Source organism: Schistosoma haematobium, chromosome 2, assembly GCF_000699445.3.
Source record: "Schistosoma haematobium chromosome 2, whole genome shotgun sequence".
Classification (NCBI taxonomy): domain Eukaryota; kingdom Metazoa; phylum Platyhelminthes; class Trematoda; order Strigeidida; family Schistosomatidae; genus Schistosoma; species Schistosoma haematobium.
The window spans coordinates 26,393,540-26,420,400 of record NC_067197.1 but is presented as its reverse complement, the minus strand read 5'-3'; the positions used below and the strand labels follow the sequence as shown (position 1 = coordinate 26,420,400).

Below are 26,861 nucleotides of genomic sequence, written 5' to 3'. Positions count from 1 at the left end.
TAAAGCATATACCTAAAGGTTTCGCAACGAAGTTAGATAATTCTTTCAGTAGCCTGGGATGCAATTCATCGTGCCCCGTGGATTTATCTATGTCAAGCTTATTTAGTAGACCAAAGACATCGAGTTCTTTAATGGTCACGCTATCCAGTGTATGTGTGAGGGGATCTGTTTTCTCTGATGGGAAGAGCGCTTCTATGGTGTATACATTGCTAAAGTAGTTTGAGAACACTTGAGCCTTACCAAAGCGCCCTCCACTAATGATGCGTCAGTACTGGCTCCCCATAGTGCAGGACTGTTTCCTCTTATTTTTGTTCTTTGGTTTATATAGGAATACAAGCGTTTAGGACATTCTATGGATTCCTTAACGATTTTTTCTTCGTACAACTTTCTAGACTTATGGAGGGTCGAGGGACAGGTATTCTGAGCTTTTCAATACTGAGATTTTGTCTCATCAGTCTCTAGTAACACACATTTTTGTTCTCTTATGTGGAAGGATGCGGACCTCCCTACTGAACCATGGTGGAGAGTTTCTCGACCCCCTTGTAATAGTCCAAGGGATATGAGGTGCGCTAACGTTTAAGTATAAATTTCGAAGTGCGTCCCAAGCCGTTTCAATTGAGGATCCTGGGTCTATTTTCCAATCTACTGACGATGCTTAGTGCATGATATCTGGTGTGTTTGCTTTGCAGACGTTAGGTTTTGATTGAGCTTGCGTGTGCTCGTGATTGACAGTTATATGGAAGTCGAAAGTTAAGACTGCGTGATCACTTTTTACCTAGGAGTGGCATGTAATGGAGGTTCGCAACGTCATCCTCATAGTGAATAAATATAGGATCTAGTAAGGATGATTCAGTGTCCGGGTCGTACCTATCCGCTTCTTTCACACGTTGTACTAAGGCACATGTGATAACCGCATCAACTAGTTCCCGCTCGAAGGAATTATCTGACGATTCAGTTCGCAAATTTTCCCAGTCTACCATAGGTGCATTAAACTCCCCTAGGATTAGACATCGAACACTTTGTGACCAAGTATTGAGACTGCTTAGTAGGACCTCAATTATCTCAGAGCTTGGACTGCGATAGACCAAACCAATCAGCAGCAGTGGCTTCGGCACCATTCTCTGTCGAAGCCTTACAACCCGAAAATTTACAATATTTATGTCCTTTTCGTCAGTGTCTAACCTAAGTTGCAGCTCTTTTTCGGCTTCCTGTCTTTTTTACGCGGTCTGCCAACGGCAAGTCCTTACGGATTAAAACTCCTGAACCCCTTGATTTATGTCTATTCTGTAAAATTAGGTCGCGTTCATTTGACGATTTGAATACTACTTTGAGCAGTCTGGATTGATTAGGCTTCAAGTTCGCTAGACTACCTAGTCTGTACACCTTCAGCAAGGTGATTCCGGGGATATTTTGGGGCATGAGTTGATCAAGTAGCTGTTTCATCAGCACAATGTCATGCTCAAAACGAAGTTTTGGTTCAGAGCTTTCACTCTCCTTGATTCTACAAAAAATAACTGATCCATCACTGTGATCAGCCTTCGAATTCTCGACTACTTTTATGGGGGCGGGATCCCCTTTTTATATTGTCATGTTGTTTCTTCCTTACACCTGTACCCATTCGTCAACGTTGCTATGAGAAGCAACCACAGTTGCGTCAAACATACTGTGGGGTTCCGGAGAGTTGTCGACGATTTGGGAGGGCAGGTTATGTTTCTCGCTAGAAACCGATCGAGCCTTGCGATTGCGGCTACTATGCGTTTCCTGCTGGATACCATTTAAAAGACGGGGGACAGAAGATTCCTCTTTTTTTGAGTTTTCGGTTAAGACAGACCTCTTTGAAGACTGTTTTTCCCTCTTTTGGTCGGTGTGAGTCACCTGTTTTCGAACTCACCTGAGTTTGCTTCACACCAATTTGCATGTACTGTTCGATGTGTTCCGATCACGCTTGCCAAAACACTTTTTCGCAGCATTTACCAATGAAATGGCCTCGGTTATATAGGTCGATGTGGGGTGTTGTGTTTGTATGAATTAATGAATTCCTTGTACTTGACGTCCACCTTTTTCCGAATTCCAACTGCATCACGTTCTTTTGTGCTCACCTCGTTGTGTTTGGCTTAAATTGCGTTATTTTCGGAATTCCCATTTAGCATAATAATTCAAATACTTCTAACCATCACATAGAGGAGTTTGGAAAAACCCGTCACTTAGTACGTTCGCAGATGTTGGCATCCTAAATGAGATATGGACTAGCTGATTAGTTGTAATATTGTGAGTGAGATCTCAAATATGTGGTGTATGAAAATAGCAGCACATCTCCATCAAGGTATCTGAATGCTTGACGAAATTATAACACTAAGAAACCCTTCTCAGCTGTTGTACTACAACTTACAGTTGTTTTCTACTCATCGCTCATTATTATGTTCAGTTTTCCTGTTTCTGCAAGCATGAAATCGGTGCATCACTGATAGTATGCTGGTGACCATTGCTCTGTTCAATGTATGTAAGCGAACTGATTCTAGAATAGATCATCAATCCCTAACTTCATGATCCCCTAACTAGTTTGTCAAAGTCAGCTTGGACATCATGTTTATCAGCCTCACTGCTCATTGTTCTCCAGATCTTGACAACCTGCAAACAACAGTATTGAAACTCTATATTTGACACGCTGGATTCCTAAAGTGTTTCGAATCTCCAGGTGTTGATTCTAGTGACCACGTTATCTTGCTCTCATTATGAAAACGAGAATCCAAGTATAATTATGCCTGTATTTTAATGATCCGTGAAATCACCACACAAAATAATAGTGGAGCAAAATTGAAAAATAAATAGATATTGTAAGGAGAATTAATGTAACAAGATCCTTAGGAAACGTACAAGCTGTCAGATGTACGTAAAAATTGTACATGGATGTGAGTTAAGGATCGAAATGTTAATAAGTACAAAACAACGGATAGATTTGAAGTGGCGTTTCATTTTCAAGTATTCACAGGTTACTAAACTGTTGGTTAATAAGCCTGGCTGTCTTTGTTGATATTGATTCTTTATTGAAAGCACGAGGTTCATGGTACTGGGATTCATAGGTAACAACTACAATGTAAAATCCTAAAGTCGAAAGACTCAATCATATCTGTGCCTTTGTTTTTCTCATTGGTTCTTTTTCTAGTTCAGCTGGATCAAAAAAACGATAACGCTGATGCGTCCAACTTACATGAAGGTACAAAAGAGGTAACTTGAGAAAATTTATGAGTACTAACTAAACCGTATATACATGAACAACAAGTTTTTCTAATAAGTAGCAATAATATTCTCATAAGTCAAATAACGATATTCTACTCAAATAAAAAGTATGTGATAACTAAATTTACTCCAAAGCTGAGCAGTCAATTATAAAATCATACGAAATCAAATGTTTATAGAAAACCTGATGGAGAAGACAGGTGAGTTAGTTAGCTTATTTTCAGACAAACATGTCAGGGAAATTGTAGTGACATGGCTTTGGCGTTTAATTACTCGTAAGATCGTTTGATTTTCCATCACTTACTAACATCGCGTCCTGTAGAACAGTGTTTACGGGTATTTTGATGAAAGCAAAGTATGGTAGAAACAAATCAATCAGAAGTAACAGTGCTGTTTGTTACTGTCATTAGTTTACGGACTGTTATGTGGACTATTTTATGAGGACAAGTATTGTTCATTGCAGGCAGTTGTGGCTCGTAGTCATTCTCATCAAAATGATGGAAAATCCAAACTGAACCAGACATTAATGAGGTAAATTAAATCAAAGAGAGTTGTGTGAAGATCATACTTGATATCTGAGCAATTATTGTATAACTTGATCTGATATCTTGCGTTGTTCCTATGTAATATATAAACTTGGATTTATTGGTTTGGTTATTTTTTCGTTAAAGAATTGACTCACACTGAGTCATGAAACGTCAGAAAATCTCATTTTTCTACTCACTGAGATACTGTAAATATGTTATTTTATTTATCTACACAATGCTCAGTTTATTTGAAATTATCAAATCAAACCTTGTTAATGATACTTAAAAATCATGAAGTTATGTTTTTTCAGTGATACATGCATAACAAACAACAATAGACGTTGCTAAATAACTAGTCTATAAGAACGGAGTTAATAAAGAAAGTGTTCAAAATGACTCCTTAAACTTAACACTACCATATGTTACTGTCTGTTGCTCATTACGAAATTATGGCTACTGTAATTTAGCAATTCAGTTTAATCAAACTTTCATGGTGGGCGACGGTAATAATATGAAAGTAAGTCCAACAGTCGCACTCATCAACTACATAGGATGTTATCCCATGCTAAGAGGTATCAAAATGCATGATTTTTGGCCGAGAAACAAACCTGAAAATTTAACTGTCCTAGGGTACGTAACTTGTGAAAATTATGGTCCGTTTCAAAGAGGAAGTATTGTTGACCAATTTACTTTATTGAGATTGATGCCAGATTGTAGTGACTGCGAAATAACACTAACCCAATTGGAAATTCTTTTCATGTTGGACCGCTTCTATGTTAGGGGTGCAGATCACATGAAGTTGAATGGTTGACAAATCGTGGTGAACGTTGTAGCGGTAAAGAAGTCCCTAACCTTAGTAGCTATGTAAGTCTGTAGAATTATGGTCTACATCGATATTAGTACTGCACTAATATTAGACTTAATCCTAAAATTGTAGATTTGCCATGATGTAACTGACTAGTCTATAAGATCTTACATGAAAATCACGTTATTATTTACACTAACTCATCGCGTCGTAACACACTTGAGCTAGAGATAGAACAATATATTTAATATGAATAAAAGGTATATGAAATCTCTCAAGGATGACAACGCCTGCAAGACCAAGCCATGTCATCTGATCATTTCGAATTAAATGGATTTATTCTTCCCGCCTTCTTCATCGTCGGGTTTTTCTCCGCTTCAAATGTTGAATATCTATTTCCCCTAGTCTCGTGTTCAGCTTTGGGGATCCCACTACAAGTCTTCAATATTTGATGCTGTCCTCACTAGTTTTAATGGACTCACCTACCTGAAGATGCTCGGTCATGCATCCCCACCAGATCCCGAGTGACTACGCCATGCTTTACTTCTCATATGACCGCTAGCCATCTTAGATTAGTCACTTCACGATATATCAATCATCTATCAGATATATATTCGAGCCTCTTTGTTTCTGATTTCACTAGACTAGCACGTCTCGACTATATAAGGTGTTACTGGTTGGGGTGTTGTCAAACTCTGAATACTTGTGGCATCTCTAAGATAAAAATCCGGCACAAGAACATTATTGAAACCGAGGCCCGGCCGTGGAGACGAAGCCGTGCACTGTTCTATCGGTAAGCCTGAATGCATTCTTCAAAAGGATCTACAAAACAATATCTCTGACTGACAATGTAGGCACTGAGACGACTTTGATATAAACATACATATTGGGTAGGCACGTCATGGTAAACCATGTTTAGTAAACAAGGTTTATCAATTTAATAGCATAAATGACTATGGAGTTGTAGATCTTAAACCTTGATCTTATAGGATGACCAAAGACCATGAGCAATCATTGAATTATTTTATGTTAGTTTACCAAATACATGGCTCGGATAATTTTGAGCAGTAATCAATAATTTACCTGCATAGTCCAGAAACCCGCAATTAATGAACGGTGATGTTTTCCAGAGTGAGGATGTCATAATGCACTTTGTCCATCTACCTGTCAACAACCTATGCTTTATCTCACCATTGACTAATGTGAGCAGGAATACCTCAAGAGTGCAGTTGTGTATGTTACGCAACCATTTTTCGTTCTAATTTCCCTGTAATTCACCTTGAGTTTCGCAACGTTCTTATGTAGTGAGAATACTCGAAGGGTCGAAAATGTCATGAATCTGAGCGACGACGATCAAATCTCTCAACCCTATAAAACCAAAACTAGTAGAGACGGGAATTTAAATCCTAATTAGGAATTAGTTGAAGAATCTGTCAAAATTACTTGACAGAAAGGACTAAGATTGGAACGTAATAAACCAACTATATGGTGGTGAGAGCAAAAACAAAACCAACTTTACTTCGGGTGAGATAAAAAAGTTCTTATGCACAACGAGGCATATAAAACCTACTGAAAGTTTAGCTAGCTAACTGTGTTAACAATGGTCTGCAGGCCAAAAGCTGCCTTATTCGCCTCGAAAGTGAGCAGACCTTATTTGGTGAAGTTAGTAACAAATGCTGACTTTCTCATGATTTGACAGATGATAAATGTGTTTTTCACTGTAGATGTAAAGTGTGGCTACAAAACTGGCCTATGTAATTAAGCAGGTTTACCATTTTTACGTGCAGTCGCCTATAGAACATCAGTTTTTCAATAAGTATGTAAACATGTTCCAACTGATCTCAGTAATTTGAGTTATCCATCAGAAGCGTAATATGAAGGTTCAACTATCTGAAAGCATGTTTACAGAAGCTCTATCTGCTGTTCGCTAGATTGTATAAAGCTTGGTCGCATGGACAAAACTGACAGTCTTGGGTAGCATTCAACAACTATGAAGACAAGAATGATGCATAGGAAGTGAAATGATTTAAAAAAGGGCTGTTTTTGCATTACCATTGGACGTTGTTGGGTCAATCACAGGAACTTCAATCTTCTGTTCAGTGTTCTTATTATGTGCTCAAATATTAGTCCTTACAAGCATGGCAGTAAAATGTCAATAACCTTATTTTTGTTTCAAACACTTTCATTCTCAGATGAGTATCTTTATAATATTTAAGAGAATTTCAATTAATGTGTAAACTAAGATTCACCGAAACAGTGAAATTTAACACAGAACTAAGTGAGCACTACTGGACGTATTAGATTTACTATTCGTAATAAACACACAATCCAGTACAAAGGAATCATCAGTTAGTACAAATACCACAACCGCCACGGCTTAAATGGAAATCCAGATCCCCGTGGTCTGTTGCGCGTCTTCTCCTCAGGTCCACCATGTATCTGTCCGGTTGTGTATTAGGTATAGAATATTTATGATCCATAATATACTTATTAATATTAGAACTGACAGTGGAACTTGGAATGAACTCATCTAGGTCCTTGTGACGTATTCTGTTGTTGTGACTGGTCTGCTTTTGAACCATAGATTTATCAACCATTTTAAGCTGACCTTTCGTAGGTTGCGAAAATCAGTTCCATTATAATATGTGACATCCACAGACTGTGAGCGTCGATTATTCGGACGATTTTTTTTTGTATAAGCGATTTCATCATTGTTTCTTTTGAGTATGAACTGGCAATTACACACTGAGACTTTATCAACTGTCGTCTCCGGATTTTTGAATCTTGCAGCATAACAGAACTGATTTTTGTTTTCGAGGTGCTGACATTTCTTGCTTGGGTATCAGAATGAGGAAGCTTTGGAGCTGTGCGTAATTCTTCATACTTATATTCCATAGTGAACAAGTTATAAGGCATTTCATAAGAATTGTCTTCAGTGGTCAATAAGGAAAGCTGTCTCTGAAGCATTCGTAAATTTTATAGACCCATGATAGATTATCCACAATCAGCGATGAAGTATTCAAAATTTAGGATTGAAGATTAATCGTTTCTAATCAGCAAATTACAACACCCAAGAATGGTGAGCTTTTGATTAGTAAAACTAAAAATAAAAACTTAGTTTTGTTTAATTATAGCATTAGGATTTAATGGCTTCAATTTCCCAATTGGAACGATGGATTTTATACTACCACTGTCAACAATGAAATCGTGAAAAGCACCACTGGACAAATATAATCGTTTTGAATATGAAGGGAATTACTCAAAGTTTTTAAATAAGGATAGCATATAATTATTAGAACTACCGAAATTAGTAGGATCTGAACTACGAAGTAGTTTTACAAACCGACTGAATATGCCCCATTTTATCACAGTTAAGGCATTTAACACGACGAAAGACACATGAAATTTACCACTGGATAAACATTTGTCAAACCTGTGCTCACCTCCGTAAACTGCTTTGAGCTCCTCAGTTATCCATGTTTACACGAGAGCAAGGATTATCATTAATCAAACGCTTACCCGTATGACCTTGAATATGAATCACATTATGGTAACTAAGTAGTGTAATAGAATTCTTGATGTCTTGGAAGTCAAGTTCATGCACTGCCCCACGAATGACACACACAGTTCTAGTGTCTCGGGAGAAACAGTTCGGTCTGTGGATCGCCAATATTACAGCACAGTGGTCGAGACTTGTTATAACTGTGACTGCCAGAGAGCAGTGAATTATCGATTGGACCAGAGACGCATAAAACACGTACAAGCAGTCTAGAGTACTTACTGGTCCTGCTTCCTGCATAGCCCAGCCTGTTTAGTCCAGAACACTAATCTCAGCCTCTGCAATATGAATCATTTATCTCAAACATACTGGGTTTATATACCAACCAGACAGACCACATCGTACTATAAAATATGAAACAACATTTGTACAAGAATTAGCCAAATGTGGCTGTGAATGAGGGAAGTAGTAATTAGACAGGGCATAATTCAAGAATGGTAGATCGTATAATAACAGTTCATAGGTTAAAAAAGCTCATAATGAGAGGGACATGAATATGAACAGTTTAATTATTTAGCAATCATACGATAAAATACACGCATATTATTGGTCCACAAATGAATCCCAAAAGTTACCATTCATTATGCTTATCGGGACCTAACAAGACTTCCTTATTGTATGATGAGATCATGAAGTGCATCATTTCGAATTTAAGCTTAATGTACAGGGTGGACTCTTTTCGTACGTCCTTAAAGGCCTTGTCTGGAGCAAGTATTTCGAAGACACCCACCGCCTACGTCGGTATCCGCTGCTGCTTAGATGTCCCCAGAGATAACGAAACTGCATTATCAGACTGTCGGTCTGTCCAGTTCCTGAAGATGAATACACAAGCTGGTGTCCACCCCTGATGTAGTTGTGGATTTAAGATGACATCGCTTGGAATTGCCCCTTATTTTGCCCTAAGCCTTGGATAGAATCTTACTTCATACTGCTACGTTTAAATACTACTATTTATTTCCGACACATTTATGAATTTAGTCAGAAAAACTAATATGACACTATTTCTTAGCCGGTGTTATTAGTCAATGGGCGAAGATAATCACCCAATTTTACTAGATCTGTGAGACATCATTTAGCATTGAGTTCTTTTCTACTACTGGTCTGAACCTTGGGTTTCTGCCTGTACTAAAACTATTACCTGGGGTATAATCCGATCATTAACTATTAGTTGTGGACCATGTATAACGTGACCTAGCACGTAGTCTGATCATATTGTATCTAATATGTAATGTTGTATTGTCCAGTCTGGTCAAGTATTGCCTGTATTCATATAAACGCTAAAACCAATTATTGCCCTTTCCATCACGACAAACATCCATATCAGTGACACCAAAAACTTAAGAATCCAATATAAAATGTATATGCCATAGTTTTTTTAATATTACTAAATAAGTACTCGCTGATACCATACAATTATTACATAAGTTAGATCCACTGTCAGAAGAATAAATGTGTATCACAATAGCACTAATAAAGAAACCAAGTAATTGTTATCACTAAGAAAGTTTGTTAAACATGATACAGAAATAACAATAGGAGCGTAATTAAATATTATTCATAGTGGAAATTACCCGATTAAACATGAACAACAAATAGCAGAGTTTACCTTGCAAAACAAAATAAACCTATTTTACAAATACAGTTACACAAAGAGGAAAATATGGAAAAGTGTAAATGATGATAGGATGAATTTTATATAGTAGTTTGTAAAGCTTAACCTCAAGAGGAAACTGTAAGTCAATACGCAGGAATGTCTTGGTTGGTTGTACGTGCAAAATGGAGGAAAATAGTGTATTGCACATACGTAAGTGTAGAAAAATGAATGGTAACTCGAAAAAATAAACGAAACAACTAAATGTTATTTGGAATGGTTCACAACATGATAACATTTGGTAGTAAATTATTTATTTGTTTAGATAAATAACATCAAGTCTTAAGAATTACGTGATATCCTCTTCTTCACTTATTGTTTTCTTAAGTTTGAGGAGAAGTGATGTAATCCATGGTTCAAGTCGAGTTATATTGTCATACTCTTGAACGGCCGTTGTAAAAGCTTCTACATTCTCTTGTTCCAAAGCTTCTGATAATTTCTGTTTGAAAAATGAAAATGATTTATTACTTCGAATAAGTGTCAATCACTTTAAAATAGATTACTGGACTACAATCGAAGAGATCAAATTATTATTTTGCTGAAAAAGGGATTTGTCAGAAGCTACTAATGGGTAGACACACAATTTGTAATTTACGAGCAACTACGTTTTCTTGAATTGAAACAAGACTATCATGATTAAACGTGTTGATATTTCTAACTATACTTATGCTACTTGCTTCTTCTAATGTTTTAAACTTGTTTCAACTTTAAAAAATCGGTCATTCACCGGTAAAACGACTTACGCAACGTCCTGAATAAGATGCTCAAGACCCGTTTTTGTTTTTTGATGTTGCAAATGTACTGTTCCTATTAATAACAACCTACTCTCTAGTCAATTTATTCGAAATCAAATCGAATTTTAGCAGTTATACTTATGTGGTGCGTGCTACTTATATTGATATAAGTAGTATATAACGTGAGTCAAAAGAACGTAACGTCTGGCAGCAGAAGATGGAGAAGATCAAGAAAAGAAGAGCGAGAAAACAATGGAATTTGTAAGAAATCGCATGAACAATGAAATGCGAGACAATGGATTGAGGTTTGCAAAAGCAACAGTCCGGTTTGATATGATAGAATAATATTTTGCAAATTAACGATTTACTATATGGTTTTTCTATTTTACCAAGTAATTCTGTAATTTGTTCTAAATACAATTTGGTTGTCCTCACCCGTGTTCTCCTTCACTACATTTGGTGTCGCTGCCTCCACTAAGGATGAAGATTCCATGGCCGAAGGAGTTTGAGGACGGAGATGTGCTGAGCTTCCTGAAGGAGTTTGAGGCCGTGGCGGAGCTGGCGGGAGTGAAGGAGCCGAAGGCGAAGCTGGTGGTGCTGGGGACGCTTCTGAGAAGCAGGGCGAAGGCTGTGTATGACAGCTTGGACGGTGCTGGCGGGAAGACGACATGAGAGACAGTCACGGAGCGGTTGGCGGCGGAGTTTGACAGCCCAGTGGACAGGGAGGACGCGCTGCAGGAGTTCCGGCTGGCGAGGTTGCCGGTCGATGGTGACCCACTGGTGCTGACTGTCGAGCTTACCAGATTGTTACGCCGTGCGCTGCCGAGTCTGGATGAGGAGTCGGAGGCACAGTTGTTGGCGTCACAGTTTATCGAGAGTGTGCCTGCCACCGTCTCCCAACAGCTGAAACTGGTGAACGCAGCGCAACCGATGGATATCAGTGAACTGGCGAAGGTGACTCGTCAGCTGATGACGCGAACAGTAGCTCCGGTCGGGTGCGAAAAGCAGGAGATGAGTAATGTCGAGAAGAAGATTGAGGAGCTGGAGCGTGAGATTGCAGCAATACGAGTGAACAATAAAAGGAACGATAAATGTTACGCTTGTGGAGGGACAGGACATTGGAAGATAAACTGTCCAACAAGACGAAGACGCAGATATGTTAGACGTTACAACGAGTGTTCTTTCTATCCTAGGAATCTGGGGATTGTTGCGTTAGTAGATAGAGGGGCAGTATATACGAGAGTGAACATAAATGAGCGAGATTTAGTTTGTCCGATCGATACAGGTGCAGCAGTATCGTTAATAGGCAAAGAGCAATGTAAGAGAATCAAGCCGTGTACATTAGCTGTCCACACGATAGGGGGCCATATGTTAGAGGTGTTTGGCGTATCTAACAGTATCGTAAAATTGGGGGATGCTGAGATAAATTTTCCGTTCGTCGTAACCACAAGCTTATCGAGACCGATATTAGGAGCAGATTTCCTAAGAGAAGTAAAAGCGATAGTTGACTTAAGAAGCGGTAAGGTGGTCACGAAATATGGTTCATTGACAATACACGAAAGTAGCGAAGTGGCTGAAATAAGAGTTGCAGCGGATGTCTCGTCAAAGAAACCAAACATTCACGAGTTATGCAAAAAGTATGCGAAACTATTCACTGGAGATGGGGAGCCGTATGGATTTTGTGACAGAGTAAAGCACGAAATACCGATAAAGAACAGTCGAGTAAATATATTTGCAACACGTCGTGTCCCGGCGCATTTAGAGGCCGAGGTAAATCGTCAGGTCCAGGAAATGTTAAAAGAAGGTATAATTGAGGAAGCGGACAGCCCATATAGCTCGCCGGTACTCTTGGTAAAGAAACCAAATGGAAAGTATAGATTTTGTGTCGACTTCAGAGAATTGAATAATATAACAGACCTGAAGCCTTGTGCAATGCCAACAGTGGTGGAAACATTAGATCGGCTACAGAATGCCACGGTGTTTACAGTGCTGGATTTACGGTCAGGATATTGGCAACTGCCTATAAAACAGAGTGATCGAAGCAAGACAGCGTTTACTGTACGTGATAAACAGTATCAATTTAAACGAATGCCGTTCGGGTTGGCGGGTGCACCGTTCACGTTCAGAAGATTAATGACACTACTGCTCAAGAATCTAGATAATGTCGAGGTATATGGCGACGATGTAGTTGTGTACAGTCAAACAGAAACAGATCACATCAAGCATGTGGAAGCGGTCTTAAAGCGAATTGACGAATTTGGACTTCGGATTAATAAGGACAAGTCGCAGATAGCGAAAAGTAGCGTCACATTGTTGGGACATAAAGTGGGAAATGGAGAAATAAAACCATTGCCGGAGAAAATTCTTACCATAAAAAATATTGCAGTACCTAATTCGAAAAGGAAGTTGAGACAGTTCCTGGGAAGAGCGGCGTTCTACAGTCGGTTTGTCAAGAATTTCAACGAAATAGCAGCACCCTTATATAAGTTATTGAGCAGCACCAAGTTTACGTGGACTGAGACTGCCGAACAAACGTTCAACCGAATCAAAAACATGCTAGACGATCGCCAGATGACGCTCAGACTGCCTGAACCGGGAAGACTGTTTACAGTGGCCACAGACGCGAGTGATCATGGTATAGGTGCTGTGTTGAGTCAGGCTGATAGAGTGGTGGAATACGCGAGTCGCGTCCTCACACCCGCTGAACAGAAGTATTCAACCATCGAAAAGGAGTGTTTAGCGATCGTGTGGGCAGTGGAAAAATGGAGACCGTACCTTTTAGGTAGACGATTTCACATTGAGACCGACCATAAACCCCTGCAGTGGTTGAAAACAGCAAGAGACCCCCGAGGGAAGTTGGCGCGATGGATGATACGCCTGCAAGAATACGATTTCGGTATCGGCCATGTTCCAGGAAAAGAAAACGTAATGGCGGATTGCTTGTCAAGACCAGACATGGAAGCCGACCTGCCACTAACGGCATACGCGGTGAATAGTTTAGAGGGAGACCCATTAGAACTCGTCCGGCAGCAGAAAGCTGACCCTAACCTTCGAGAGGTAATCAGAGTGATAAAAGAGGGAGCAGACGTAGATAAACGAACAATGGACAAGGAGGTAATAACGCTGCTTCGGCAAAAGGAACGACTGAGAGTGAACTCATATGGAGTGCTGACCTGGCAGGACGATGATGAGAATTGGGTGGCGGTGATTCCGAAAGACTGGCGGCGTAAAGTAATACACGAGTGTCACCAGGTAGCACATACAGGCATCGCAAGAACGACGGACTTACTACGACAAAGTGCATACTGGCCGAGCATGAGAGACGATATGGCTGAATACGTGTTAACCTGCCAGCAGTGTCAGCTAATGAAAAGCGATCGATACAGACAACCGCCATTACAGTCAATCCCAGTAACCGCAGTCGGTGATCTATGGTCGGTGGATGTGATGGGACCGTTTCCACAGACGGCGAGCGGTAACCAGTACCTGTTAGTGATGACGGAACATGCTACACGTTGGGTAGATGCCGTACCCATTGCAGACCAGCGGGTAAGGACAGTGACCGAGGTGGTAATCCGGCATATTGTAGCGTGTCACGGAATACCGAAGATGATATTAACTGACCAGGGTCCCTGTTTTGAAAGTGACGAGTTTAAAGCCCGTTTAAAGCAGTTTGGCATCAAGAGAATACGAACTACACCGTATCATCCTCAGACAAACGGGCTTACAGAGAGAAACAATCGAACGTTAAAGGAATGGTTAGCATCAAAAGGAGGAAATTGGGAGAAAGAGTTACCATTGATTTTGCTGGCACATCGTTCCTCCACACAAGGAACAACCAAGAAGTCACCTTTCTTGCTCATGTATGGCAGACAACCACGACTTCCAATGCATAATAAGACCTGGCCACAACAACGGAAGTGGACGATAACAAGGTTAAGAAAAGAGAGGAGAGAGGCAATAAGGAACGTGGAAAAGAAACAAATATCAAACACAAAGAAGGCAGAACAACAGAGGAGAACGTGGAAACCCTTTGCAGTGGGGGACCTAGTAAAGTGTAGAGGACGAAAAAGTAACATAGCAGGGGGGGCAGGGTCGGGGAAGCTGGCCCCAAAATGGGAAGGACCGTATGTTATCACGGAGAGACGCGGCTCGGTCTACACGATCCGGAGAGAAGACAAGCAGAAGCGCGTAAATACTAGTCAACTACAGAGATGGTTTCAAGATCATCATGGGTGTGAATCATGAAAAGCACCAAAGAACACAGCGGTACGGAGATCAGAAAGACTACGACAGCAACTTGTTAAAAGGGGGGACGAGTGTGGTGCGTGCTACTTATATTGATATAAGTAGTATATAACGTGAGTCAAAAGAACGTAACGTCTGGCAGCAGAAGATGGAGAAGATCAAGAAAAGAAGAGCGAGAAAACAATGGAATTTGTAAGAAATCGCATGAACAATGAAATGCGAGACAATGGATTGAGGTTTGCAAAAGCAACAGTCCGGTTTGATATGATAGAATAATATTTTGCAAATTAACGATTTACTATATGGTTTTTCTATTTTACCAAGTAATTCTGTAATTTGTTCTAAATACAATTTGGTTGTCCTCACCCGTGTTCTCCTTCACTACACTTACATATCTCAAATACGTAACAAACGTATATATAAGCATTCTTAATTGCTCACCTTCATCAAAGCACACTCTCTGGAGTCAGCAAACATAGGATAACATTCTTCATATGTTTTCAGAGCTTTTTGACCGTTGATTAAATCCACACAGAAATGACAAATGGCAGCCTTGAAAAGATGTCCTTTAGCACCATATTTCAACAAGTTGTTTTCCATTGACGCTTTACCAGCCTGTGAGAAAAGTAGTGAACAAGAAAAAACATAACGCAATTGAAATGCATTTCACTAGAATTTTAAATAAAATCAAACACGTTACGAATGTTAAATAAATCAGCTTGCAATGAAAAATGGTAATGAAAGTAGTTTTAAAATAAATGTAAATGACTGACAACATATAAATTATTTTCACTTAAATGCATAAGCGCTGGTACAAGGGGGCACCAAATATATATGCGCCACACTTCATCATTCGATTTGTGTGAAGGCTGAGATACTACCCGGGCGCCTAAATCGAAGCAGAACAACACATAAGTGAAAAAGAAGGATAATAAAAACGAAGTACGAGTCTGTCTACCAGTCAGTTTAGTTGGTATATTTTATTCAGAATGATTTTGATCTCCTTAAATCTGTTTATATACTGTTAGTTTCGTAAATTGTCAAGGAGAAAACTGAGTAAAAAGTAACTTCTAATAAAACTGGTGAAAATTAAAAGGAAGAAGACGTGCTTATAAAGAATCATGAATGAAGACTACTATATAATGTGGGTCATGTTGACCATCTAAAAAGTATACCTTTATAAAAGTTAGGAAAATTTGGGTTGCTTGAAAAAAAAAAATTAATAAAAGTCTGTTAAGTAAAATTGCACAAACATGGGATATATTTTTAATATCCCAATGAGTAGAAAAACTTGATTTCCTGACGTTTCTTCAGAGAATAAATAACCAAATATATGATTTATTAATAACAATCTACCCAATGTCCAGTTTATTTGAAATTATCAAATCAAACCTTTGTAATGATACCTACAAACATTAGATATGTTTGATATTAAGGAAAGTTTTTTTGCACAATTCACCTCAGGGAGTTCGAGAATTGAGCAGGAGATAGGTGGAACTTAATGATGACTAGTAAGAAGTACGATACTGAAGACTTATTTATTTGAACACATAAATATTGGTACAAAGGGACACCGAATACATATGCGCCAAATAAGTCACTTGATTTGTGTGTGGGCTGTGTTACTTCTCGGGTTCCCAAACAGAAGCAGGTGGTTTTCTTAGGGGGGCACACCTGGAGCCTTCGGCGTAAAGGTCTGACCCACAAGGCAGTGGAGTATCGTAAGGAGATGCAGTCCCATGGTAGCAGGTAACCAACGGTTGGTTCACACGCCGTTTGTTCCCTCGGGATACTGGAGCCCATGTGCACCATTGGTTTGGAACCAAGGTTTTCCAACTCCCCTAGGTGGACCCTCAATACCTACCAACCCGGTTAAAGCGCCGGACACTCGCTTTTTATCCTCCCAATTTCGTAAATAACACCTCTGCCATGAGAAGGAAGTGCGTAGAACTTCTCTGGCAGTGGTTGTATGCACGTGGCCATATGAGAGCATTTCGAGAGGGAGAGCTGACTCTCCTCACTCTCGACCGTATCAAGGAATTTGGTAGATTATGTTCAATCATGGACAAACTGAAAAAGACCTGATATTTGCTGGTTCATAAACTAACGTGCTTCCAGGAAAGTGGAATAGTCAAAGCCTTGAATAATAATAATAGCAATAATAATGATAAGAATAATAAACCAAAAACTCCTCTAACAAGTGTAAATCTATTTAATCAATTTTAATATAGTGTTTTTTTTATGTCAGTAACATTAACGGGATGCTAAAGGAGAGAAGGTAAGTCAATATTTAAACTTGCAAACTACTAAATGAAATCTGAGTGCATTAGTCATTAAATTACTGTTACGATAAGCATGATCGATTCGCAAACTAGTAGTTACATACAAGTGAAACAGTATAGGAAAAGACGTTTAATACTCTGGTTTTTAATAAACATTTAACTATTATTCAGTTATGATGTTAAGAACGAACAAATCCTATAGTAGAACACTTATGAATTAGATAATCTATAAATAATTATATTCCCTACTTAACTTACAAAGTTCTCACACTTAAATTTGGTCGATACACTTTAGTGAAAATTGAGTAGTTGCAATTTGTATTTCAAAATAATGTGTTACATTTATTAGCCATAGACGACCGCGAAAAAGTACATTTTACAAGTTCATTTGTGACCTACGAGAACAAAAGTGGTTTATTAAAAGATTATAGAATGCTGGGGATTTCTTTCAGTGTCTAAACTTCGATTCGGTGTTACAACGAACAGGAATGAACTGTTAAGACAAGCAAAATATCCATTTAATGTAAATAAAAAGGGAGATAATTTAGGAAAAAATATAATCTAATAGTATGAAGTTAGTTTACATTACGATCTAACATATGAGCTAAACAACCGTTAAAAACTAGATGTTAGACTTAGGTTTCTTTACATTTCGAGAATTTTCAACATTATGCATTCAAGTTAATTATTTATTGGAACGCAAAATCTATCACTTTACAAGTGAAAATTATGACGCAACCTACGAAATTTCACGTATGTACGACAAATAGTTTGACACTGTTAAATTTTCGAAATAAGAACTAAATTTCGTGGATAATATGCTGCTTGCCACGTTCTTTTTAAAAATATTTCGACCACCAATCGGACTATGGTAGGTTGTAACAGACTACGGTACACATCACAGTAATGTGTGAACCTGACTTACAGCCGATCTGACCAATATTAAGAAGCATATTCTCTTGAAAGGTGTTATAACATGAAAAATACTGCAGATTGAGGGGTAGTGAATTATTGATCGGACCAAAGACGCACAAACACGTAGAACGACCTAGGGTTCTGATTGGTCTCGCTTCCCTGTCTAGCCCAGTTGTTGAGTCCAGAACACAAGTCTCAGCCTCGGATATATGAATCATTATATTTCAAACATACTTTGTTTATATACCAGTCAAGCAGACCACAACGTACCACAAAATAGAAAATAACATTGTACAATAATGGCCAGTAGGAAAATGACACGTTAAACAAACATTGACCAATAAGATGACACCATTTCATGTCCAAGGAAAGCATTAGGCTTAACAGGATAATTTTTGGGATATTTTCCTGAATATCCCAACAAAAGGACTTATAGAAATAGATGTAAACAGATATTTGATGAAAAAAACTCGGTGCAGACAAATACCTGGTACACTTTAAATTGCTACAAATTTCAAACTGAACTTTTTGAAATCAACAAATAATTGAAACCATTGTCGGATACGTGATTTGAATATTTGGTAGTATGTTGTCAATTATAAATTACAAGAGAAATATTAATAACGTAATAGGTAATTATGAGTTTAACCTTGACTTGTCTATGGATCTAGGATACTAAATAAAAATAAATTTGGATGTCACATACCTGAAAATGGACTACAAGAGTAGGCGCTAATTAGAATGTATCATACTTTATAGAAGGATGAGCAACAATATCAGTGTGCTTAAAGTATTATAAACAACTTCAGTTGCTAATAAAATGATAGATGGAGTTATATATAATGTTAATCGACAAGTATATTTTCCTATATTTACAGTATTGATCAACCCAATCGCAACTGAACTTTCACTGAAATCATGAACCGATCAATGTTAGACAACCACTGAGAAGCATTGGACAACTGTTTCGTCATACTATGGGACTCCTCAGCAGTGCGCATGCACGGCCCTGAACACGGGAATCGAACCAAGGGACCTTAGGTCTCGCACGCGAACGGTCAACCACTAGACAACTGAGCCAGGAACCAACGGCGTTAATGTCTAACTTCAATTAATTCACAACATTGCACGAAAATCTTCCATTATTTTTCATGGTTACCTGCCTCATATCCAGCATGGTTGAACTCCACTGATCATGCCTTCTCACTAGATCCATAATTACTTGTCCAAGAATTGTTTTTAACTATGGTAATCTAGGTATGTTTTCGCACAAATCAGTGGGTTATCTGAACAGAATGCAAATCAATCAACAACTCAAACCTTGAATACATGGTCGCCCTTGGTCAAATACAACTACGGAAATCATTGTTTAGAACCAACTACAAAGTTTAAAGCACGGGTTTGAAGGTTTGGGTGAGGAATTTGTGCACACGTGAAGCCATAACGATTTGCCATTTCAAACCTGATCTGTGTACAAAAATCATGTTCAATCCAATATTCTTATTATTATTCCTCCTTCCCAATCTTACAAACTGTAAGTGATAACAATTACATTATTCTTCACCTTTGTAAAGTAGACAGTTGTCTTCTGCATTTACTGTATAAATTATTATTTCTTATTACCTCGGAAACGATTACATAACTTAACCCTTTGGTAATTTTTGACAAAGTCGCTAAATGATGCAACATCGATTCGATTCAATACTTGGGAACCTCGGGTAACTTTAGTTATTTTGAAATGACACTCTTCTATTAACAGACTTTTATATACAATACCTGAAATCTTTTGATTGCTTTATTAAGTGGTGCAACACTTCTTTTTTGTGGTCTTTTACACTCAATACTTGGAAACGATTGACTATCTTTGGTGATTTTTTAGAGACATAACACTCTTCCACCTTGTTATAGACTACTGTATGTAAAAATTACCTACACACACGATCGTAAATCTCAAAAAATATCTGAAAAGATCTTTACCGAAACGTTCTCATTGTTTTTAATCACTCAATGGCTTTCGTTATAATACGACTGATTGTTATATTAAACAAGACAGATTCAAGATTCATAAAGAGCACACGTCCCTTGGAGGTCGTAGACCTACCTTACCGTAAAGCACAAGATTCATAAAACAACTATTCTTCCGAAGCTTCTTGTAAATTTTAGTGCTGAGTATACATTTTAAACTTCTTATTATATTTACTTTTATTTTGGATACAATAATGCTGAAAATAACAACAATAATAACAGTATAGTTCCAGCAGTAACCATAGGGACGATAGTGGTGACTATAGTCCTTATATCAATATCCTTATATCAACATAATGACAAAAATTACCAAACAAAGTTTCGATATTAAGATATGAATAACAGCAACTTAACAATTATACCTCTTCAAACAAGTTAGCAGCCTTATCACATTGTCCCAACTGAGAGGCGAGTTGAGCTACGGCAAGCTGACATTTCATCGCTGAACTGCTAGATTCTTCACCTTTGTAATAATCAGCTGCCTGTTCGTAGTGACGAATCGCCTGTTCAATATCTACTAAATCCTTTTCACAGATTTCAGCTATAGTCATGTGGTGTTTTGCAGCTATAGTAAACCGACCCATCTCTAAATGTAAAACAAGAAAGATTATACGAGAAAACTTAGTAGTATATAGCGTAGTGTATGTAATACTTAAAAACGGCCCAATCTGGAAGAAACGTTATTCGATAAATTGACATGTAATATGCTGAGAAGCTGAGGGTTCAAGCGCGGCTCCAGTTAAACATGAGGAAATAGGAGACAAAATAGTCCTCCACAAGTACCTTACAGATATTTATAGAATAAAACAAATTACTAAGCCTGTATAGACGTTTACTAATATAGCACATTTGCAGCTATTAACAAACGACCGCTTGATATAGTTGATAACAGAAAATACAATAAATCCTGTGATGTGTGCGTAAAAACTGATGAAACTAGATCATAAATTAGTCGATAAAAATGTCCATATAAATTGATTGAGACACCTAGGTTATAAACTTGTCACGCTGAATTACCTCCTTATTCAACATTCAATCACGGATGAAATAAGATTAAGTTAAATGCATTCATACCTTTTACCTTTGGAACCATGAACAATTCAAAATCCACAATCAGCTTTCTTTCTGGTTTAAATTTTTCCTTTCTGTATTGACATTCTCCTATTTTTATCCGTTCCTTTCTTCTTGTGATGTAGGTACTTATTCCAACTTAAACCTAAGCAGTTTACTTCATGGTTGCAAATCTGTTTGTATAAAAGTGTATTCATGAAGTCATTCAGTCACAACAATACAAAAATACCGAACAGTATTGAAATAGGTGTTCAATCAAGAGTAAGAACATTTTGGAAAAAATATATTCATTTAGCTGATTCCATTGCAAGTTCATTTATGTCTTGTTTTACACAACCTAAATCTTAGAAAACTGAAAAATCTTATTATTAGTAGGGAAAATGCCTTAACACCTATGGAGTTTGGATGGAAATGTGAAAAGTATTAATAGTGGTGAACACTTTTAATGTAATGATCGTGCTAAGCACTTCAGTCAGAAATATGATTTTTATTTTTACACAAAGCCTAACGACGGAAACAGATTACTTCAGTGCAAGAAATGTAAGACTTCTACTACATGTAATTCAGTGTGACATATGAGGTCTATTATTTATAGAGAGAATTCTGAGTAAACAATTGACATTTAATGACTTTAGCATTATGAAGCCTTACTTCACTTAATTAAATCATCTAAAAATAATGAAGAAAGGTTAGTAACCAGTAGCAAGGCTAACTTTTATGACTTACTAGGCTTGTCATAAAATTCGTAAGAAATTTCGATATTGTATTGTCTATAGTTCCGATTTCACAATCAAACATTCTGTTAAAGTACGAGAATATTTTTACATGCAAATCTGCCGATAATTTATTAGTGATAGATTTACGGCAGTAATCAGTAATGTTGAAACTAGTAGGTATATAGACAGAATTGAACCAGAACAGTAATTTATTGAAATCTATAAAAATTTTTAAGTGTGTATACTAAATAGATACTTCTCAGCTGAAATATATATATATATATATAATATATATATATATATATATATTTGTAGAAGAGCAAGTGATACCACACGGTTTACGAAACTGAAGGTGCAACGGAGTTTGAACCTGAAGCCTTTATGATTAAAAACGAAATCACATACCCATAATGTACTCGTTGCACTTATATGTTTCCCTACACGATGTCATTATAAAGGTGACTGAAAAACAGAAAAGTTGGGAAAAGGAGGTTTTTAGGTGAAAGGCGACACAGAAACCCAATCAACCATGCTACCCAGCCTACAAATGGTAAATTAAATCTACTACTGATGAAGCGCTGTATCCAAAGCAATTAATTTTAAGTATAAATTCATTGTGTAATGTTAGTGAAGTAAATGTAGTGTATGTATGAACGACAAATAAGACACAAAATGATCTACTAACCAGTATATATTTCGATCGCTTTAGTGAGACATTGAATAGACTTTTTTGGATCATCCTTCTTAAAAACTAGTGATGCGTTCACATAGTGCGTAGCTGCATCATGCTTTGACTTTTGGCTCAAACTTAGGTTTGCAGCCTCTAGAAATGCATTACCGGCCTCTAAATGTATCAAATAGTTTGTTGAACCAGTCCTTACCAGTCCAATTGTGTGCCATCTTAAAACAATTTCCCGCTTTCTCATACAATGATATCACTTCATCTGTCTTGTCCGAACTAAAATGAAAAGTGAAGAAAGATCTGACACATCAAAAAATGAAATATAACAGTCATAAACATCCATCAAGTAAAAACGGCAATACTGTAAAAATGTAAGCAATAAATTATAAACCACTGAACGGATAAGAGTTCACGTAAGAAGCACATGTAAATTATATATATATATATATATATATATATATATATATATATATATACGAACAATATATACACGATAAGTTTGTGCTCTAGGCTATTACTTTGCAACCCGAGTTTCAGCACTGTAGATGAGATTGTTTCTATCATCGACACTATCAACATAACAACAATTTTGAGAATGACCACCTGCTATGTCCAAACTGACACAGTAACGTTCACAAGAAAAGATAGAGCATGCGGTCCGTATGAAGTGATCCCGCACACCACACTTAACGTCAGCAAGGTGCAAGTTAGTAAGATTAAATTTGAAACCAAGTTAGAAATACCAACGGTAGTGGAAAGTCATGAAATGTTAAGAGGGAATAAAACTGTAACACCGTATTACACTTAAGAAAATATAAAGAACGATTGTATTGCGTGACTGAAACTGCGACTAATTTTGGAGTTACTTAGGGTCTCAGACTACAAATTATGATGACCTGGCTAAATCTAACCAGAAAATATCGGGCTCCGAATATTACCTAGATTAATAGTCAATAGCTTTAAAGCCAATGCTATAGCTTGATTTAGTCTTTTTGACAGTGTGATATAACTGTTGGGAAGACTTTATATGACACTAGCAATGAGCGATGTTAGATTATTAATCTGATATCCAGTAAAGAAACCGAATATAACAGGGTTGTGTTTTATACGGGAGGGTATTAAAAGTAGTTGAGAGTTTATGCAAGATGTTACTTGTTAGCCACTTCTATAATAGACTACTAGATTGGAATAAGTTGAAGATATTTTGCAGAAAGATTATGGAACTTGGTCAAAAATAAACTATGTAAGGGCTAATGTGTATCGGCATTGATCCGAATTTTAACACAGGACGGACAGGGAATTAACCAAGTGATATTCTTTTTATCTACTACTGTTGTAAAAGGTCGCATTTTTGTAGTACCATCAGCAATCACTACGAGAACGAAAGGTATTTTATAAAACTTCACGACGCAAAATAATTATTGTTTATTCATTATATGTATGTATGAGTTGAAATTACCAAGCAAAGTTGAATTTAATGCTTTCTTATGTACTTACTAAATGCACCTCTGTTATCAACGATTTTGAACTGTATGAGACGAACTTTCTAATATGAAGGACGTACCTGATAGGACAAAGGTTGATTTATATTACTCAAGAAACTAGTAGAAGTTATTTACACTCCGAGATCCTACTGATGTAAATGAATTACCAACTGTAGCAAAATCATTCGTTCTACTCTTCGCTGATGACATAAAAATTTGGACCCATACACAGTATGTCGGATGGGATAGTATTACAGAATGATCTTAGCTCATTGGTGGCATGGTTGGACAGGTGGTCACTAGAAGTAAATCCTAATAAGAGTGTAGTGATACAATTAAATAACTATAATGAATCTTATCATTACACAATATTTGGATTCGTGCTACCCAAAGTAAGACACTATAAAGATTTAGGAGTCATATTAAGCAGTGATCTCAAAACCACTAGTCACTGTAAGGCTGCTGCTGCGAAAGGCTATAGGGTATTATGGTCTATTCGTAGGTCTTTCCAGTACTTAGATGATGATAATGTTTAGACTATTCTACCCGATTTATGTGCGACCACATTTAGAATATGGGATTCGAGCAGCGAGTCCTTGTTTCAAGTATGAAGCAGAGATGCTGGAAAGAGTCCAACGACGAGCTACTAAGATGGCACAAGGTCTGTCTGGCCTATCTTATGAAGACAGACTGAGACACCTCAACTTAGTTCCGTTATCTTACCGTAGAGTACGGGGTGATCTAATATTGGCTTATCGTATTCTGAACGATGACCCTGGTGTTAACATGTCATATATTTTACTTCCGTCTAGGACTAATCATTTGAGAGGACATTCGAAGAAAGTTCAAAAACCGAGATTAAATCGTTTACGTCTGGAGTTTCGTCTCTCGCACCGAGTAGTGAACCACTGGAATTCTCTACCGAAACACGTAATATCAGCACCTTATGTTGATATATTCAAAACGAGACTGGACCTCCACAGTATTACAAACTGCAATGATTAATATAGGTCGATAGACCTCCTATCCTTATTACTGACTAATGTAAAATATTAAGTTAGCAGTGATTAGTAATAAGTTCGTTAAAATACCAGAGGTTAGAAAACACTTATGCTAAAAGAACTTGATTTATCCACTTGGTACCTCGGTATTAACCATACTTTAGGGCTAATATTACAAGCCGGGAGCATAATGAATAGTATGGTATGCAAATTTATATAATGGTAGCTTTGGTTCTGGCAATTAATATCCACCAGCTGAGAGAGGGTATGATGCCTTAGAGACATTAAAAAACCGATCAATTAACAGGCCACCATAACTAGTGAAACCCATGTCTTTTATTTTTAACTAATTTGTTTAAGGCTACTATTTTACGGTCCAGTATATAAGTTTCAATAAGACTCACCCCAAACCAAAAGAAAAGAACCCTTTTTTATTCTTCTTTTGTGCCTCAGCAATCAGTTCTCTTGCCTTCTTCTCGTTTTCATCCATTACTCGATAGTTGCTCACAATTCGAAATAACCACTGGAAAGTACTACAACTAGTTCAATCTCCCACCACTAGAAATAACTAAATGCATGTTTGTGTCGTCCCATACACATATTGAATTAAATTTTGTGTTTTGTAAAAATATTGTGCCTTTATTGGGTAATACAAATGAAATATATACTCGGAGGTGATTTCTTTTATCTGAGTTCAGTTTCTGTATAAGTCTGGGAGGGACGGAAGACTGACTGTTTTTTTGTTAGTCCTGACAATGAAATTGTGATATCCGTATACAATGATGGTTTAGTATATCTTTTACTACGCTTATTACAAGTTCCCTTTTAATACACTCAGTTTCAATATACCCACCTTCAAATACCTTTATGACGAGATTGTAGGCCTACTGAAATGTCACTGAGCCCTAAAAAATAATCCAGCGAACAGGTATTTGGATGTCGAATACTTTGCTGGTCCTTGTCAGGATCAAGGGCAATCAATGTGCATTGGTCGGTGACAGACTGGTTAATGTGGCAATGGTTGCACTGTGTTTTCAAATATATTCTAACCAGTACATTTCTTCAGTTGCTCCAACTGCATTTACCAATTCACATGTACGTGCCGTAGCACATACATTGGAAGAACTGAGAGAATAGTACAGGTTCGCATTTCTGAGCATATTCTGAAGAACTTGACGCTACGAGGGACTAAAGCTTTTAACAGTGCAATAGCTCGGCATCTACTTGACACCGGGCATACCGTCGATATTATGCGCGCGTTTAAAATTATCAATAGACAAAGAACTACTACCACTCTCCGCTTTGCTGAAGCCATTGCAATTAAGAAACTGAAACCGGACTTATGCATCCAAAAAGAGACTGTAATAAACTTATCACTACCCTGGTAATCTTTTTGTAATCTTTTTTTGTTTCTGTTTGTTTGTTTTGTGTTTTTGGTTATTTTATTCATCTACTTATTCTAAGATATTTTTTATACTCCCCCCTATTACCTAATTCTTAAAATAAATTTTATTCACACATTTCCACCACCTGATCCTCTTAAATGATCTTAACGTTCCAAACCCTATTTAATTATTATAACGTAATCTACCTTATCATTAGTTAATTCCATTAATCTCTACAATTATCACACAATTTATGAACCTCACTAAATTATTACACCACCTACCCTGGATTAACCCCCCTCTTTTGACCTTTGACTTGTTTCTAGCATATATATAGTTATTATTGTAATCAAGTTATTTACACTCATTTATGTCGATTGTTTCACACTATCTCCATGTAAAAATTCTATCAAAATCTTGGTTTGTAAGCAGCTGACGAGAAACCTCGAAATAATATGAATTCATACTATTCTGCATCAATGTTTGTTCTTGCTCTATTTAAATTCATCAAGGGAACCAATTGCATGAAATTTCTAAAA

General features: G+C 37.4%; 1 protein-coding gene across 3 annotated transcripts; it reads right to left on the bottom strand.

Annotated features, from left to right (window-relative positions):
* Positions 1-9,486: 9,486 nt before the first annotated feature.
* On the bottom strand, positions 9,487-25,721 carry MS3_00006587 (uncharacterized protein). 3 transcript variants are annotated; one of them, XM_051214744.1, is made up of 6 exons: positions 25,342-25,721; positions 22,652-22,752; positions 22,456-22,614; positions 20,346-20,569; positions 15,203-15,376; positions 9,487-10,218 (listed from the first exon to the last, which is right to left on the bottom strand). In XM_051214744.1, exons 1-6 carry the CDS (start codon positions 25,425-25,427, stop codon positions 10,069-10,071), a joined length of 894 nt encoding a protein of 297 aa, XP_051067934.1. In that variant the 5' UTR covers positions 25,428-25,721; the 3' UTR covers positions 9,487-10,068. The 3 variants fall into 3 exon arrangements, with proteins under 3 accessions (XP_051067934.1, XP_035585482.2, XP_051067933.1); XM_035730809.2 differs by having other exon boundaries at positions 22,652-22,728; XM_051214743.1 differs by lacking the exons at positions 9,487-10,218; positions 15,203-15,376 and having other exon boundaries at positions 18,205-20,569.
* Between the last annotated feature and the right edge of the window lie 1,140 nt (positions 25,722-26,861).